This window comes from Apiospora hydei (genome assembly GCF_038363865.1).
Source record: "Apiospora hydei strain CBS 114990 chromosome Unknown utg000005l_segment0_segment0, whole genome shotgun sequence".
Taxonomy (NCBI): domain Eukaryota; kingdom Fungi; phylum Ascomycota; class Sordariomycetes; order Amphisphaeriales; family Apiosporaceae; genus Apiospora; species Apiospora hydei.
In genome coordinates, this window is record NW_027117364.1 from 3,993,287 (window position 1) to 4,008,423 (window position 15,137).

The 15,137-nt window shown below is 56.9% G+C and overlaps 7 protein-coding genes across 7 annotated transcripts; 6 read left to right on the plus strand and 1 right to left on the minus strand.

The window, feature by feature from the left end:
- Window positions 1-177: 177 nt before the first annotated feature.
- Window positions 178-2,725, plus strand: PG997_006709 (uncharacterized protein; the record flags this gene model as incomplete). Its single annotated transcript, XM_066811024.1, has 5 exons — window positions 178-302; window positions 352-591; window positions 852-1,296; window positions 1,350-2,458; window positions 2,515-2,725. 5 exons carry the CDS (start codon window positions 178-180, stop codon window positions 2,723-2,725), a joined length of 2,130 nt encoding a protein of 709 aa, XP_066669947.1.
- A 569-nt stretch (window positions 2,726-3,294) lies between these two features.
- Window positions 3,295-5,604, minus strand: PG997_006710 (taurine catabolism dioxygenase TauD; the record flags this gene model as incomplete). The annotated part of the gene is made up of 4 exons (XM_066811025.1): window positions 3,295-3,751; window positions 3,875-4,551; window positions 4,623-5,017; window positions 5,172-5,604. The coding sequence occupies 4 exons, from the start codon at window positions 5,602-5,604 to the stop codon at window positions 3,295-3,297; spliced, it is 1,962 nt and encodes a 653-aa protein (XP_066669948.1).
- Window positions 5,605-6,837: 1,233 nt separating this feature from the next.
- Window positions 6,838-8,284, plus strand: PG997_006711 (uncharacterized protein; the record flags this gene model as incomplete). Its single annotated transcript, XM_066811026.1, has 3 exons — window positions 6,838-7,303; window positions 7,419-7,760; window positions 7,830-8,284. 3 exons carry the CDS (start codon window positions 6,838-6,840, stop codon window positions 8,282-8,284), a joined length of 1,263 nt encoding a protein of 420 aa, XP_066669949.1.
- A 280-nt stretch (window positions 8,285-8,564) lies between these two features.
- PG997_006712 (uncharacterized protein) lies at window positions 8,565-9,172 on the plus strand (the record flags this gene model as incomplete). The annotated part of the gene is made up of 2 exons (XM_066811027.1): window positions 8,565-8,721; window positions 8,793-9,172. The coding sequence occupies 2 exons, from the start codon at window positions 8,565-8,567 to the stop codon at window positions 9,170-9,172; spliced, it is 537 nt and encodes a 178-aa protein (XP_066669950.1).
- Window positions 9,173-9,250: 78 nt separating this feature from the next.
- On the plus strand, window positions 9,251-9,976 carry PG997_006713 (uncharacterized protein; the record flags this gene model as incomplete). The annotated part of the gene is made up of 1 exon (XM_066811028.1): window positions 9,251-9,976. One exon carries the CDS (start codon window positions 9,251-9,253, stop codon window positions 9,974-9,976), a length of 726 nt encoding a protein of 241 aa, XP_066669951.1.
- A 1,637-nt stretch (window positions 9,977-11,613) lies between these two features.
- On the plus strand, window positions 11,614-12,402 carry PG997_006714 (uncharacterized protein; the record flags this gene model as incomplete). Its single annotated transcript, XM_066811029.1, has 1 exon — window positions 11,614-12,402. One exon carries the CDS (start codon window positions 11,614-11,616, stop codon window positions 12,400-12,402), a length of 789 nt encoding a protein of 262 aa, XP_066669952.1.
- Window positions 12,403-12,534: 132 nt separating this feature from the next.
- PG997_006715 (cytochrome b5-like Heme/Steroid binding domain-containing protein) lies at window positions 12,535-14,446 on the plus strand (the record flags this gene model as incomplete). Its single annotated transcript, XM_066811030.1, has 3 exons — window positions 12,535-13,245; window positions 13,321-13,393; window positions 13,926-14,446. 3 exons carry the CDS (start codon window positions 12,535-12,537, stop codon window positions 14,444-14,446), a joined length of 1,305 nt encoding a protein of 434 aa, XP_066669953.1.
- Window positions 14,447-15,137: the final 691 nt, after the last annotated feature.

Below are 15,137 nucleotides of genomic sequence, written 5' to 3' on the forward strand. Positions count from 1 at the left end.
TGCCAAAGCCCGAGGTGCGCTGAGAGGCTGACTCAATGAAGAACCTGACCTGACGTCGCGGTTCATGCAGAGATATGTATTTCATTCCAGCCCAAGATTAGTCAAATGGTCTTTCGCTGATCTCAGATCCCGAGTCTTCGGTTCGGTGGTATATCCCGTTGTTCTTTCTTTTTCATCATGTCCTCGTCGCATAGCCCGGAGGACGCAGCACCAGCACCAGTACCAGCCGCCGTCAAGTCGCAGCGGGTCCTAGCCTGCGTCCTCTGCCAGCAGCGCAAGGTGAAATGCGACCGCAAGTTCCCGTGCTCGGGTTGCGCCAAACACAACGTCCAATGTATACCTGCCACCCAGACCCGCAGGCGAAGGCGGCGCTTCCCGGAGCGCGATCTCCCTTGCCCGCCTTAGGTATTACGAAGAGCTCCTGAGCTCGAATAAGATCAAGTTCGATCCCCTACACGGGCCGTCGGCGGCGGCTCATGATGACGACGATAAGGACTCGCCGCAGGGCAGCTATGAGTCTGGCGACGAACAGACCGAGGCTGTCGCTACTGTAGGCTCGTCGCCGCCTCCCGCTGCTTCATACCAAGCTAAGTATGTCTGTCTTCTGTCTTGGTGTCGTTGCGCAACACAAGTGGCCCCTTGCACTCATCTTCTCTGTTCCCTGGGTATCTTACATATGACTAACATATCATGCAGGGACTTTTGGCAAGCCATGGGCTCAGCGGTACGGTTTTGCTCTCCGATGATGCAGGGACTCCGAATTCCGTGGATCTTTTACTAATTCTCCCGTTTTATCACATGATAGTTCAGAGATACCGATGTCACCAACGACATTGAAACATTAACTCTAGGAATCAGTCGGCTCATGGTACATTCGGCCATGAACCAGATGTACGAAAACGACGACCACCTACTGTTCGGGTCGCGGAACAGCCACAACGTCGTCGATCTCTCGACGCTGCACCCGGAGCCCATCCAGATCTTCCGGCTCTGGCAGGTCTATCTCGACAATGTGAACCCCCTCCTCAAGGTCACACACACCCCGACCCTGCAGGGACGTATTGTCGAGGCGGCGAGCAAGCTGGGGGCATCGATCCGAACCTGGAGGCCCTAATGTTTAGCATCTACTCAATGGCCATTCTCAGCCTTGACGACGACGAATGCGAAAGCATGTTCGGTTTACCGAAGAAGGACCTGTCTACCAAGTATCAATTCGCCTGTCACCAAGCTTTATCGAATGCGAGCTTTCTACGGTGTAATGACCGAGATTGCTTGACTGCGTTATTCCTTTACCTGGTAAGTGGCGACCGTGACCCACATCAGACACGAACTGAACTAACCCGTCACAGCTGTCGGTGAGAACCCATACCATGCCCTCGTCGCTCTCGTCGCTGCTCAGTATAGCCATCCGCATCGCTGAACGCATGGGCCTCGACAGCGAGGCCGAACTCGCCAAGCACAGCGTCCTCGAGGCCGAGATGCGCCGGCGGCTGTGGTGGTCCCTCGTCATCTTCGACCACCGCACGCGCGAGAAGTCGCACATGCACGCGACATCCCTTGTGCCGACGTGGGACTGCAAGGTGCCCCTCAACGTCAACGACAGCGACCTGCGCCCCGAGATGAAAGAGCCGCCCACCGAGGAGGCCCACGGCAAGCCGACCGAAGCCCTCTTCGCTGTCGTTCGCGCCGAGATGGCCGACTTTGTGCGCAACACGCCATCGCACCTCGAGTTTACCATGCCCATCCTCAAGCCCATTGCGCAACCGCTGCCCGAGGGTGGTGACGTCGCGGCCCTACACCGCCTCATCGAGGAAAAGCACCTCAAGAATTGCGACGACGACAACCCGCTGCAGTTCATGGCCAAGTGGACGGTTCGGTCCTACATCGCCAAGAACCGGCTGCTGGCCTACTATGCCCAGTTCTCGAACCCGCCTGGCGCCTCGCAGCCGCTGCCGCCGACCGAGGCACAGCGGGCCGCCGCGCTCTCGTACGCGCTCGCCATGCTTCAGTGCGACGAGAAGATGATGGGGTCGCCCCTGACGAAAGGATTTGGATGGTTCAACAGTGACGTTTTCCCTTTTCCTGCGTACGTGTTTGTTGTGCAGGAGATCAAGCGCCGGCCCCTAGCCCGCCACGCGCAACAGGCCTGGCGCGTCATGAGTGATAGCTATCTGGCGCGGTTCCAACCTGTGGACCCGCAGTTCGTGCCCATGTTCAAGATCTTTGGCAACTTCATCCTGCGGGCGTGGGACGCGTTCGAGGCGGCGCGAAGGCGTGCCATGATGACGACGAAGGGCGAGGGGACCAGTAGCGAGGATGCCCCTCCCGACATGACGCCGCCGCCTTTGGTTCCTATGATCCGGGAGATGCTGGCCGAGATGGCCCGGGAAGAGGCTCAGAAGACGCGCGATGCCGCCAACAGCACCGCGACCTCGATTAGCACGCCGGATCTGACGAGGTCGGGGGTAGTAGCGTCGGCAGCAGCGCGCTGATGGACACCGACCTGGACTTTAGCAACTTCATCATGGCGATGCCCATGAGCGGCTTCGGCCCCAACCCGAACCTGGCGTACACTTTCGATCGGGTGATGCAGGACAACTCCACTACCTACGAGGAGACGAACCCCGACCCCTTGCTGTTCAGTAATAGCGTTCCTGTGGACTTGGATTTCAACAATCAGGCCTATTGGAATACCTTCGAGTGGGGCACGGAACGGGGATGGTGAAAAGGCAGAAAAGGGTGTCTAGAGTCGTTCCTAGGAGGGCGTTCTTAGTGGTGTATATTACAAAACTGGATGATGCACGTTTGGAAAACTGCGAATGGAGCTCTAAGGAGCTACGAATGAATGGCATCTATAGGTAAGCAGCATAACAGGCAAGGGACGTGTCATAGAACTCTTTCTACTCTGTATGCAAATAAACGTGTAACATATCACCGACAGCTCTCCGGGACATTTCACCAGTCCAACTCGTATAATCCCGCTGGTTGAAGCCAGCTTGAACGGATTGGTATAATAGAACATTTTATATATGCCTCCAAAGCCCCTCAATATCAAACATCCCGTTAAGTACGGTAAAGCCCACCTGATCACTATGAGTCCGAACGCGGAAAACACCTGGGCAGGCGGAGCTCCGAAGCTCACTGTCGGGAAGACGTCCGACAGCTGCTATCCCGAGACTTTGGCAAATACATGGCTGATAAACTTTTACACCATTGAACGCCGCTGCGACTTCACGACGCCCATGCCGATGTTCCTCGCACGTTTGTGCCATCCACGTTTTCTATCTGTCGCTCTTAATCGAAATGAATCCGCCACAACTCCCTACTGCAACCGGCCGTAAAGTCGCTTCTCGTATGCATCGCCAGGATATTATCACTAACCAGCAAGTCCCCTTTCTCCCAAGCGTGGTAGTACGCCACGCGCCGATCATGCAGCAACTCCGCAAGGCCCGCGCAGATCCGCTCGCTCGTCTCGGGCTCGCGGTCCTGGATCGTGATCGACGTCGGCTGGAACCGCGTCCGCGACTGGGGCCAGGGCTCGTGAAACCGGAGGCACGGCCGGCCCGTCGTCGGGTGGTCCGCGAACAGCGGCAGGTCGGTTAGTTGCAGGTTGCCGAAGCCGCCTGTTTGGACGGTCCATTTGAGAGGGCGCAGGGACTCTAGAGGGGGTAGAGAGGGGGGAGGTACTTGGTGATTAGGGCGGAGGAGGCGAAGAGGGTGTAGCCGGTGTCCTTGGGGGAGGGATCGATGGCTGTGAACATCTGGAATCTGTAGAAGCTTTTGTCAGCGGGTGTTTCAAGGAGACGGATCAAGGTGCCGACAACGAAAGGACGCAGCAGCAGTTATTCCGAGATCATCTCATCGGGCGACTTACTTCGGAGGTATCGAAACCACCGTCTCGGACCCATCGTCCGGATTCGTCCGCGTCTCCGTCTTGAACAGTCCGTCGTAGTGCCATGGCATCCACTCGGCCGACAGGACGTTGTTGAGCCCCTGCGTGCTCGCGCCCTCGTCCTTGACCTCGAGGACTAGCCCGAACTTCCACGGCCTCGGCACGCCGAGTTCGTGCGCCTTGGCGACGAAGCGGTCGCGGTCCGTCGTCCCGGCGAGGCCCCGCAGCACCACGGGCGAGTTGTGCTCCGACAGGCTCCGTAACCTTTGGGCGTCGATGTCGACTATTGATAGACGACGGCTGCTGCCGTCCGCGGGCCGGACCAGTAAGCCCGCCGGATAGATCGGACTCACGGAGACGAGGCACTGATCGTCGTCTTCTTGGCCGCGCACCAGCGAGTACAGATCCGAACGCTCCCGGAAGAAGCTGGGGCGCCCGTTCTCGTGCACGAGCTCCCAGGCGTCGTCGTTCTCGAAGAGTTCTCGGTGGCCTGTCGTCGTGGTCCCGTCGAGCCGGAAGGCGATGGTGCAGTGCCACGGGGTGGTAAAGGAGGTGTCCGTTGGCAGCAGATTGATGGACATCTTGTTCTCAAACGTCGACGGGTGGATGGAGAGCCGGAGCTGGTCTGAGAAGTTCTCTTTCACGGCGCGGGCGAATGCCTATCGATGTTTGATGTCAGCGGGAGCTGGGCATGACCAAACGTTAGCAAAACCAAGGGGGTAACACCTACATCACCCCTCTTCAGCATCATCTTGGCGATATATTGTATACCCTTCTTGTACTGGGCCTTGGACCGCCCCGGCCCCGTCGGGTAGACGTTCAGCAAGTCCGTCGACAGGAACCGGATGTAGCCCCGGTACGTCATGCACGTGTCGTCGTCCTCCTTGATCCGGCACGAGACATCCAGCCGCTCGTCGCCGAACTGGGCCAGGAAGGCGTGCCGGAAGTTGCTCGCGTTGCAGACGTAGACGATCTCGTCCAGCTCGTCGGGAAGGTCCTCCTGGATCCGCACCAGGTCCTTGAGGCGCGCGAAGCCGATGTACCGGGAGAAGCCCTTCTCGGCGCTCAGCTTTCGCAAGGCAGTGCCGTAGGCCCAGACGTCGCGGTCTGAGACGCCGAGTAGGTCTAGTTCATTCGGTTAATGATCCGCTATATCACTGCTCGGGGGCGGCACGCTGAAGAAGTAAAGAAAGAACGGAAACCGAAAGAGAAGAAACAAAAGCGATGGAGAAGATGGAGGGACACAAATACTGTAAGGTATTACGGTAGAAGCACTCACCATTGTACACAAGCCCATCCGAGATGATAGTGAGCTTGGCCCCGGGACTGTAGATATCCTGAATCGCGGCGCACATGCCGTGGAGATGGGCGAGGGCGAACTCCTCGGCCTTGTCCGGCAGCTGTCCCAGCACCTTGGTTACGGTGTTGGGAGACTTGAAGGGGAAGGCCGGGAGGCACATGCGAATGGGCTGCCCGGCCGAAACGCTGGCTGCGATCTGCTCCAGAAACCTCACATTGCTCTCGGAGGAGATGTCCGACTGGCCGGGGCGTAGCAGCCTGTACCGCTCTATGATAGCAAGTATTCTGGAGGCCGTATCGTTGCTCGGGACGGCGGGCTTTTCGTGGCTACGCTCCAAAATCAGGCTGGGGGTATGCTGGAGGACATGGTGTTCCAGCGTGGCTGGGACGGTGGTTAGCGTGGTAGTCGACATGAAGATCTGATTTCGGCTGGCTTGAGGCCTTTACTAAGACGGTGTAGCTTGAGGCAGATCATGTGTTGTCAAAAGAGGAATGCAGGTTCGACCTTCCGCTGAGCCTGCAGCTTTATTGCTGTCGCTATCTGCAGACAACCGCCACACTCAGTTGCATCAATCCGGTTTCTGCCATCCCTACCACTTCACCATGGGAGAATTATAATACGCAGCTGTTCCCTATAAGGTTTAAGCATACCCGATCGGTAGGGGAGGGTGGAGACTTTCTGCTTATCAAAGTTGGTGTCATCCCAGATGGGGACGACCAATCCTTGCGAGTGCGTGATCAAACTACAGCCCCTGCGCGATACTACAAGAATCCTGGCCGTACGAGCCGGTGCAACAGTCAGCCACACCCCGTTCAAATTTTCTTGCGAAAGGAGTGGTTGGGCTACGTATGGGCCATGCATGCCGAGACTCAAGCATCACGCCAGAGGCACTGCCGGCCTGGGGTGGAGACGCTATACAACTTACAGAGGTTCATGCATGTGTCTAAGTTACATGCATATCCACACGCAAGTGCCCGGTCTGTGTACCATGATCTTACGGATCGCTTATTAAATATCGTACTGATTTCCATCAGTTCTGCTTTGCCTAGTGCGCAAAGACGACACCTGATCGTACCAGAAACACCATCCCCGAGAAATAGAATCATGGGTTCACAAGCCCCTGAATGCGTTGACATAGTCATAGTCGGCGGTAAGCCTGCAGAAATCCTCTCCTCTGAGAGTTTCGAGATAGGGCTGCTAATGTGCAAACAGGTGGTCCAACAGGGCTGCTCTCTGCCGTCTTGGCTCGGCAGCTGGGCCTCTCGGTTTGCGTCATAGGTATGTCCATGCATAACCCTGCTCGCTCTGAGAAGAAACGTCTGTTGACCTTGACCGAATCCCAGACGAGAAGCCATCGTCATTACAAGTCGGCCGCGCCGACGCCCTGAATGCCAGGACGCAACAGTACCTGGAAGTGGCGGGGACGCTCAAGGAGTTACGACCAAAAGGGATCGAATGCAATAGTGAGTCTTCCCTACCCTGGAGGAAGGGTGGGTGTGGGTGTGTTATCACCCACATGCGGGGCTACGTCGACTTACATACTACATGACCGGCAGCCAGCTCGACTTTCGCCGAGGGAGACTTCAAGTCCAGGCAGAGCAAGTGGTGGACCAGCCTCGAGCACTGCCACCACAAGAACTTCCTGATGATAGGCCAGCCCGAAGTCGAGAAGGCACTGCTGCACCAACTCGACACCCCCGTCCGCTTCGGCGAGCGGGTCGCCTCCATCCACGAAGACGACGACGGCGTGACCGTGACCACAGAGGCTGGCCGTACCACGCGCGCCAAGTACGCCATTGGCGCCGACGGGGCCAGGTCGAGCGTGCGCCAAGGCCTGGGCATCGGCTTTCAGGGCACGAAACCGGAAATGATCTGGGCCGTCCTGGACGCCTTCCTCGATACGGACTTCCCAGTCTGCTCCGAAATCATCACGTTCCAGCTGAATGGCCAGTCGCGCGTCTCGTGGATCCCGCGCGAGAGGGGCATGTCCCGGTTTTATGTCTTGTTGGACGGCGATGTCACCCAGGAAAAGGCCGAGGCGTCGATTCGCGAGCATTTGGCGCCTCATCGGGTGGACTTTGTGCGGACGGAGTGGTTTAGCACCTTTGAAGGTAAGTGAGCATTGTCTCCTGGTCGTCTGATTAATAAATCCGGGGTGGTAGTGGGTGCCCCGTGCTTGTGCTTGGCGCTTGTTGGTGTGGATGCTAACCCCCCGGTCAATATCAGTTCGGGAGCGGATCGCATCGGCGTTCGTGACCAAAGAGGGCAAGGGCCGGATTGTGCTGGCAGGGGACGCGGCACATGTGCATTCGGTCAACGGCGGCCAGGGCCTCAACACAGGGATCGCGGACGCCTTCGGTCTAATCTGGCGCCTCGCGCTGGCCTGCAGATGGCAAGAGAAAGGCGCTGGTGGTGCCGACCCGGGAGGCGTGGTCAGTACGTACGACCTCGAACGACGGACGGTGGCCCAGGACGTTATCAACGTCGCAGCCCGGCTCGTGCGTGATACGATGCACACTGCCAAGCAATACGTCGCCACCATTGAGAAAAACGCGGGGTATATTACTGGTCAGTGCCGTGCCCTTCCCCCAAAAATCTTGACTAACGATTGACAAATCTAATCTGCATCCGCAACAGGCATGGGCGTGGCCTACAGCGAGATTGGATCTCGCCTGATAGTCGACTCGGAGCGGGGCATCTGGAAGGCGGGCAGGCGATGTCCAGATCTGACCCTGGCCAGCCGGAGATTGGCCGACGACCAGCAGCAGCAGTGGCAGCGGCAGCTGCGGCTTTACTCGTTGGCCCGCTATGGCCGGTTCCTGATCCTGGCCATCGGTGGTGCATCGAACGATCTACATGCGTTTCAACGGTTCCGGCACGCTGCGGATATCTTGACCTTGGCTAGCGCGGCCGAGGTGGGCGCGGTTGGGGGTGGCCAAGACGACAGCGACGGCAGCTGTCCGACGACCTACGCGTCCGACCTGGTGGCTCCTGAGGACTCGTTCCATGTCCTTGTCCGACCCGACATGTATATCGGCTATGTCGGCGATGCAGAGGGTGTAGTGGAATACCTGCTAAACCTTTTTCCTTGACAGGCACTCGATGCTAGACTGTATTACCAGGATGCCCGGGGAGATACGCAGTTATGTATCCAATAGAATGGCAGCAATACCGAGCGTGAACCCATTATGAATGCAACCTTATCATGTCCACTGTGGATCGGTCTATTATGCCCCCATATCCTTACCTAGTGTTTATCTAGCAACGGCTTTTCATTTAGATGTCGGCAGATGCTGTTCGGCAGACCTCGATGATAACTTGGCTCGCTGCAACCCGCCCAGCCGTTTACAGCAGTCAGCCACGCGAGATCAAATGACTGACAAATCGGCGGCGATAGCGGCACCTGCTGCCCAGGACACCCGAGGAAAGGAAGAGGCTGTTGGGAACGTATCCCGTGCGGTTCCCAACTCGGGTGTCACTGCTTGGCTGCAGGTCCTGGGAGCCTTCTGCCTCTACTTCAACACCTGGGGTGTGTATGCCCCTGTCTCCAAAGGATGCGTTTTTGCCGGTAACTAACCACGCGACACACGACCGCCGCAGGGCTCTTGTCCACCTTCGGCAGCTTCCAGGCCTACTACGAGACCGAGCTCCTGGCCGCCAATACCGCCTTTGAGGTCTCCACCATCGGCTCGCTGCAGAGTTTCGTCCTCGTCTTCCTCGGCTTCCTAGCCGGGCCCCTCTACGATGCGGGCTACGCGCGGCACCTGCTCGTGGCCGGCTCGGCCCTCATCGTCGTGGGGACCATCTGCCAGAGCTTCTGCTCCACGCTGTGGCAGCTGCTGCTGGCGCAGGGGCTGTGCATCGGCATCGGGTGCGGCGCTTTGGCTGTCTTGAGCGTTGCCATCCCGTCGCTGTGGTTCACGACTAGGCTTCCGATCGCCAACGGTATTGCGGGCATTGGTAGCGGGTTGGGCGGGTAAGTCCTGAATGTGCACTCACGGTAGGCGTGTGTCACTGTTGTTCGCTGCTGATCCGGATGTAGAGTGATCTTCCCCATCATGGTTCGCAACCTGCTCCCTAAAATCGGCTTCGGGTGGACCGTTCGGTCAATAGCACTCGTGAACCTGGTTCTCCTCGGCCTAGCCAACGTCGTTCTCCGGATCCCTCCCGCATCCGGACGCCGCCGACGTTTAATCGACACGGCCTCCCTCACAGACTGGCCCTATGTCCTGTTTGTGCTGGGCTGTTTCCTCGTCTTCCTCGGCCTCTACACGCCCTTCTTCTACGTCCCGACCTTCGCCGCCAAGGCCGGATACACGCCGCGCAACGAGGCCTTCTACATCGTCATGGCCATGAACCTGGCCTCGATCCCGGGCCGCATCGCACCGCCGCTCCTGGCCCAACGGCTGGGGAGCGGGGCGGCGCTGCCGGTCATGGTCGGCACCGCCGTGGCCCTGGGCGCGTGCGCGCTGGCCTTTATCGGATGCCGGGGTATCGCCAGCGTCTACGCCGTCGCGTGCCTCTACGGCTTCTTCACGGGCTCCTTCTTCGCCCTCCAGCCCACGTGCTTCGTCGGCCTGACCGCGGACATGCGGGTCATGGGGACGCGCTTCGGCATGGCGTTCACGGTGCTCTCGGTCGCGTTGCTGTTTGGGTCGCCGATCAGCGGGGTGTTGCAGGGGAGATATGGGTATGCGGCTTCTTGGATCTGGGCCGGGGTGGCGCTTTTCTTGGGGAGCTTGGCCATCTTTGCTGCGCGCGCGATACGGGCAGTAAGGGGATGACGTCTACTTGGACCGGGTCCATTATTCCTCGGCTCTTTGGGGTCGTTCTTTCAATGCGCAAGTCTACATATGGTAGACTCAATCACAGGCCCCCAAACCGTGGCAGGTGCTTCAACAGAAAACTATCTTTCAATCCTAGATTTTGCGTATAACCAGCCCATACACACCGTCCGTGAGAAGGCTACTGGTTGTACAATACGTTTTTGGGGTCCGTAGTGTCTCGGCCTGTGGAAATGTAGTTGAAAACAAAGACGTGATTTCTGACATTCCTATATCCTTGTCCGTCGGTGACTAGGGTTCTGGTTCCGTCAAAAGTGCATTTCCCTTTGTTTAATGGGATGTCGCTCTAGCGTTATCCCTAGAATAATACAACCGGTTCAGCACTTTGTCCATTTGTCGAACTCGCAGCTTAATTTACCAAACGAGTCTAGATACAGATTCTGGTCTGCCTTAGTTTTAGTTGACCTGGTTGATATTCATCCATCGCCAAATCCGATGTCTGGCCAAAACAATACGCCGCCAAGGCCCGTCTCTCCGTGGGCGAAAGAGCACGGAACTTCAATCTACAGCGATTCCGGAGACGGCCGTCAACACTCCCTCATGAACCCAGCGTTTCCCCGGCTGCATCCTGTTTTCTACGCCGATCTGCCGAGTCAAGATGTAGGACAACCGAATATTGATACATATCTCTACACCAGGGTTCTACACTCCGTAAACCACCGCGCAATTCCAACTTAGGCAGTCTTCGTCCTTTGGCAGTCAAATGTAGCTCTAACGCGAATGCTAGGACGAGCTCGGCGTTCATTCGTACCACCTCGGCGTGTTGAACGAATACTTGGGCCCGCGAATACGGGGCGGCCATTCCACCGAGTACGATCGTGCCCTGAACCAAAACGCTCATCGGGCGAATCTCCTCACGGTAAACGAAGCAGATTGGCTTCCTTTTCTTGCGGAAGTCTAGGTGGTGGGCTTTGAATGACCAGCCGCTCATCGACAGGAGACTACCAAATCCCATTCAGAGCTGGAACCCCCGAAGCGACCAGATCTGGTCCGAGCTACGGATCATTCTGGAATTCTGCAATAGAACCTTGATCAAGCTTCTGGAAGAGAGGAACCCCTGGTAAGGAGCCTGGTCTCACAACATGTTTATATTTGGTGCTCATAAGTAGGATAGGCTTGACACTCTACTATTTGGAGAACTCATGGACTACTCCAGCGGTACGCCGGTACCATCGGCAATCAACCCTGGGCCTCCTACAAGTAGTAATCCCACTTACGGCATCCGATATCGTAGTCCGGCTGAAATGCCTCCTCGGCAGTTATACTTTGACGAGGCCCGGGACAGTCTTATAAACTTCACAGAACAGCTTGTATTCTGCTTCCGCGGTCAGTCTGCCTTCACCCTGGTTGGTCTGAACCTTGTGCCGTTGCTGATTAATCTGACCTACATAGATGAAACGAGCTGGGACGTTGAGATGGATACGTACGCGGCCCCGTATCCGTTCGGCGAGACGGGATGGTTTAGTACAGGAAATACATGGCGCCCTGTAATCCGGCTTGACGTGGTAATTACCCACAACCCAAGCACCCCCGTTTGTCTGTCGGTCCATACAGCTCACAAAAACTTCTAGACAGAAATGCGCCTCCTGGTGGAAAGGAACCCTCCGCCCGCCGACGCGTCGTTAGCGCGTTTCCACTCGGCCGAAATCATTCTACACGAACTTGCGCACGCTATATGGCGCGTCCGTCGCCAACAATACATGGCCAGTATTGGCTTACAGACGGTGGAGCCGTATGTAGGGGAGGAGCAGATGAGGGAGCTCAGCTTCAGCTTCATCACTCAAATATTCGGGGCTGAAACCAGGCCTCATCGGCTGCCCAGAACCCGGATTGGAGCGCCTTGTGGCCAGTTTTTCACCCTGGGTTCGTTCAACTGGCCCGACCCTGACAATTTTCTTAACCCTCTGTACAGCCAAACTCCGCGGGATGGGTGGGACAGGCAGCCGTATGGCATGGAAAGCAGATCCCCCGAGTGGGTCGTACCGGCGCTCTATTGCTCCTACTTATTCGAACAGAACTACTGGGACACCGTGGTACGCAAGAAAGGCACCAACGCGCTGAAGCACGCACGCCTGACCTTCGTGCCCACCCCTGACGACTGGTCCGGGTCATTGAAGTCGGCACGCCATGGTGTAGACGAGTTCCGAGACATGTTGGCGCATGTGCAAGGGGCGATGACCAGGACGACGCGTGTAGTGAAAGCACGGTACCGGGCCAAGAACCGGAACGCCGACAAGGACGAAACGATGTGGACTACAAGCATTTGGGGCGATGTCGTTTTGAGAAAGGACATTGCTCTGTTCAAAGCGTACCATCATCGGAGAAATTCGAAGGGATGTCGACAGGTCGCTGAAAGGGTGATCTAGCAGTCACGTCGTCGTGAGCAGATAAATTCACGGTTTGCCCCTCAGATTGGCCTTGCCATAGGTTACCTGTAAGACTTTCCCTTCCCCCTTCCCACGTTATTTTTTGCGTTGCCAGAACTGATGGTCCAAAGGATGTCGGCAAGCTTGCCTGCCGTGAAACTTGAGGCCGGGAGGTCTGAAATTCAGCAAACGTGGCAGGGACCGAGGCAGGCAGATTTGCTTACTGACACAATCGAGCGAAGCTGGGAAGAGGAGAAATACCATGTCTACAGCGCCGACGGCATACTTGTCCAAGATCTGATTGAGCCTGGACAGTACCTGTGTGTGATGGAGACACAGATACTCCCGAACCTCGACCGACGATATGCGGCAGTGCACCGACCATGGACCGCAGCTTTCAAACAAGCCTTCGCGGAACTCAAGCGACTCCGCCAACCCGGCTCCGACCCCGAGTCCTGGGCCGAATTTGGGTTCAAGGTTCCGGATTTCACACCCGACGATCGGCTTCTGAGTGTGAAGAATTCGTGGCCCCGCCCTATCAAAGGCGCGCCTCGACTGAGGCCCAAGGAATATTGGAAGCAGATCCAACCCGCGGAGGCTTTCTTCACCCCCAGTGAGATCGCCGAAGAAGGATTCGTGTTGGTCCGGGGCGGCAACCCTCAGGGCTGGCTGTGCTACGACGTGCCCGCACACCTCCAGAACGGGGTAAACAATGTCACGGTGCCGATGATGTATGGAAGGGCCCTGCGAGCCGGCGACGATGCTGCGGTCAGGGCCGTCCGCGACGATTTGAGAAAGAACGAGGCGGAGGGAGCCGTGATACCTTGGCACAGAGAGAGCGAGGTGCGTGATTTCCAGCTGGCGGGGTAAACCCCTCGTCACACTACGCCCAGGCGATACTGACTGACATCTCTCTAGGTGGCCGAGTTTGGCGGAACCTTGGCCATTCCCATCTGGCGTGTACACAACGGGTCTGTTTACAACATTACCAGTGAGTCGTGTTTATGTCTCCCCCGAGCGCGTGAAGCCTTCTTTCGCACAATCGTGCTGACGTTTTCAACCCCCTTTCTCGTTAGACTTTCTCCGGGATAGCAGTATACCGGACCATATCAAAGACGCGGTCAGAGGTCCTCGCCCGCTGGAAATGGATCTCAGCATGCTTGACGAAGATCAAATGGATACACTAGGCTATTACCGATGTGGTTGTGTGGGACCAGATAACGAGCCTGCCACGCAATTTCCCGTGCTAGACGATCTGGTTTTGACTGAGAGGGAACTGTTGCACTACGATACACCGGACACGGGTGAGTTGGAAGTCCACTAACACAAGTTGATCAGGAGGCTTTTGTTTAATTTTGAAAACTGACATTCCCATCCTCCTGAACCCGTACAGGCGTCTATGTGGCTTACAACAATACAGTCTACGATATATCAGGTATGCTATTTCACTTTTCTTCTCGACTCACGTTACATCAATTCCCAAGCCCGTTGAACCAAAACGTGTTGACCCTTCTCGTACTCAGAATACCTGCCTCACCATCCCGCCGCGTACTCCATCCTGGAGCAATGGGGCGGGCGCGACATCACGACCGTGTTCAACAACAGCCACCCCCACGCCTTGACCGTGGCCACGACCGGCCCCGCCAAGACCGCCGTGCGCCAGGTGGGCCGCCTCGTCCCGGCCCAGAGCGCCGGCCGCGCCGACCAGGTCGCGCTGGGCGACTACGTGTTCGCGCTCGCCGACCTGAGCGTGCTCGCCGCGGTCCAGGCACGCTGGGCCGGCCAGGCCGTCCGCCCCGAGCAGTGGGCCGGCGCGCAGGACGCGCCCGTCCTCGACTTGCTGTACGACCGCCGCCGCGCGGCCGCGGTCGGCAAGTATGTGCCGGCGCAGCCGGCGCCCGACAGACGGTTCAGTATGAAGCAGCTCGAGGCCCACGAGGAAAGGGCGCGCTGCCTGGCAACGACGGGGCATGGATCGCCATCCCCGAAGGCCAGCGCCGGGCTGTTTACGAAATCACTGGTACGTGTGGATTGCTGCATATAATTTACCTAAGAATTCCCGACATGATACTGACCATTCCTCCTCTTTGGTGGTAATGTAGGGCTCCTCCGGCACCAGGACTTCTTCGACTTCCCGGGCAATTCACTAGAATGGATCCTAGAGGCTGGAAAGGTTCTTGCACCTGGGGAAAAGGCTAATTGGCTGCAGACAAATCTTAGTCATCGGAGGATTGGCTTGCTGGAATGAGCGAGAGTATTTCAGATATGAACATAATACAAGTGACTGATTATATTCATGCCCTTATCTCTTGGCAATAAGGGTGTTTGAGCCCAGTGAGGATGGCAAGTCGCGGAGTCGCGAGAAGTCGGACTGTTCGTAAGATCACCGGCGTGTTTTCCATATGGAGAATATGATCCAGTTAGGAGGACCGGAGTATTGGGTGTGGCTGACGTCCGGGGTATGTTTAGTGATTTTGTTTCAGAGTGCTGACCAAAAACGGAGGTTGATGGGAGACGATCACACTTTGCTCGGGCTGCCTCATCTGGAGTCTCCGCTGACTTTCATGCAGATCAGCATACCATATTAGTTTTCAGCTTTCAGCAGCGGAATGACAACGCCCGTGCTTACATGCATGGTGCATGCTTGGGACATTCTCGGTCCATGGTACATGAACGATTTGCAATGGATACAGGCGACAATAATACTTTTTAGATTGATTTGTCTAGAACTATGA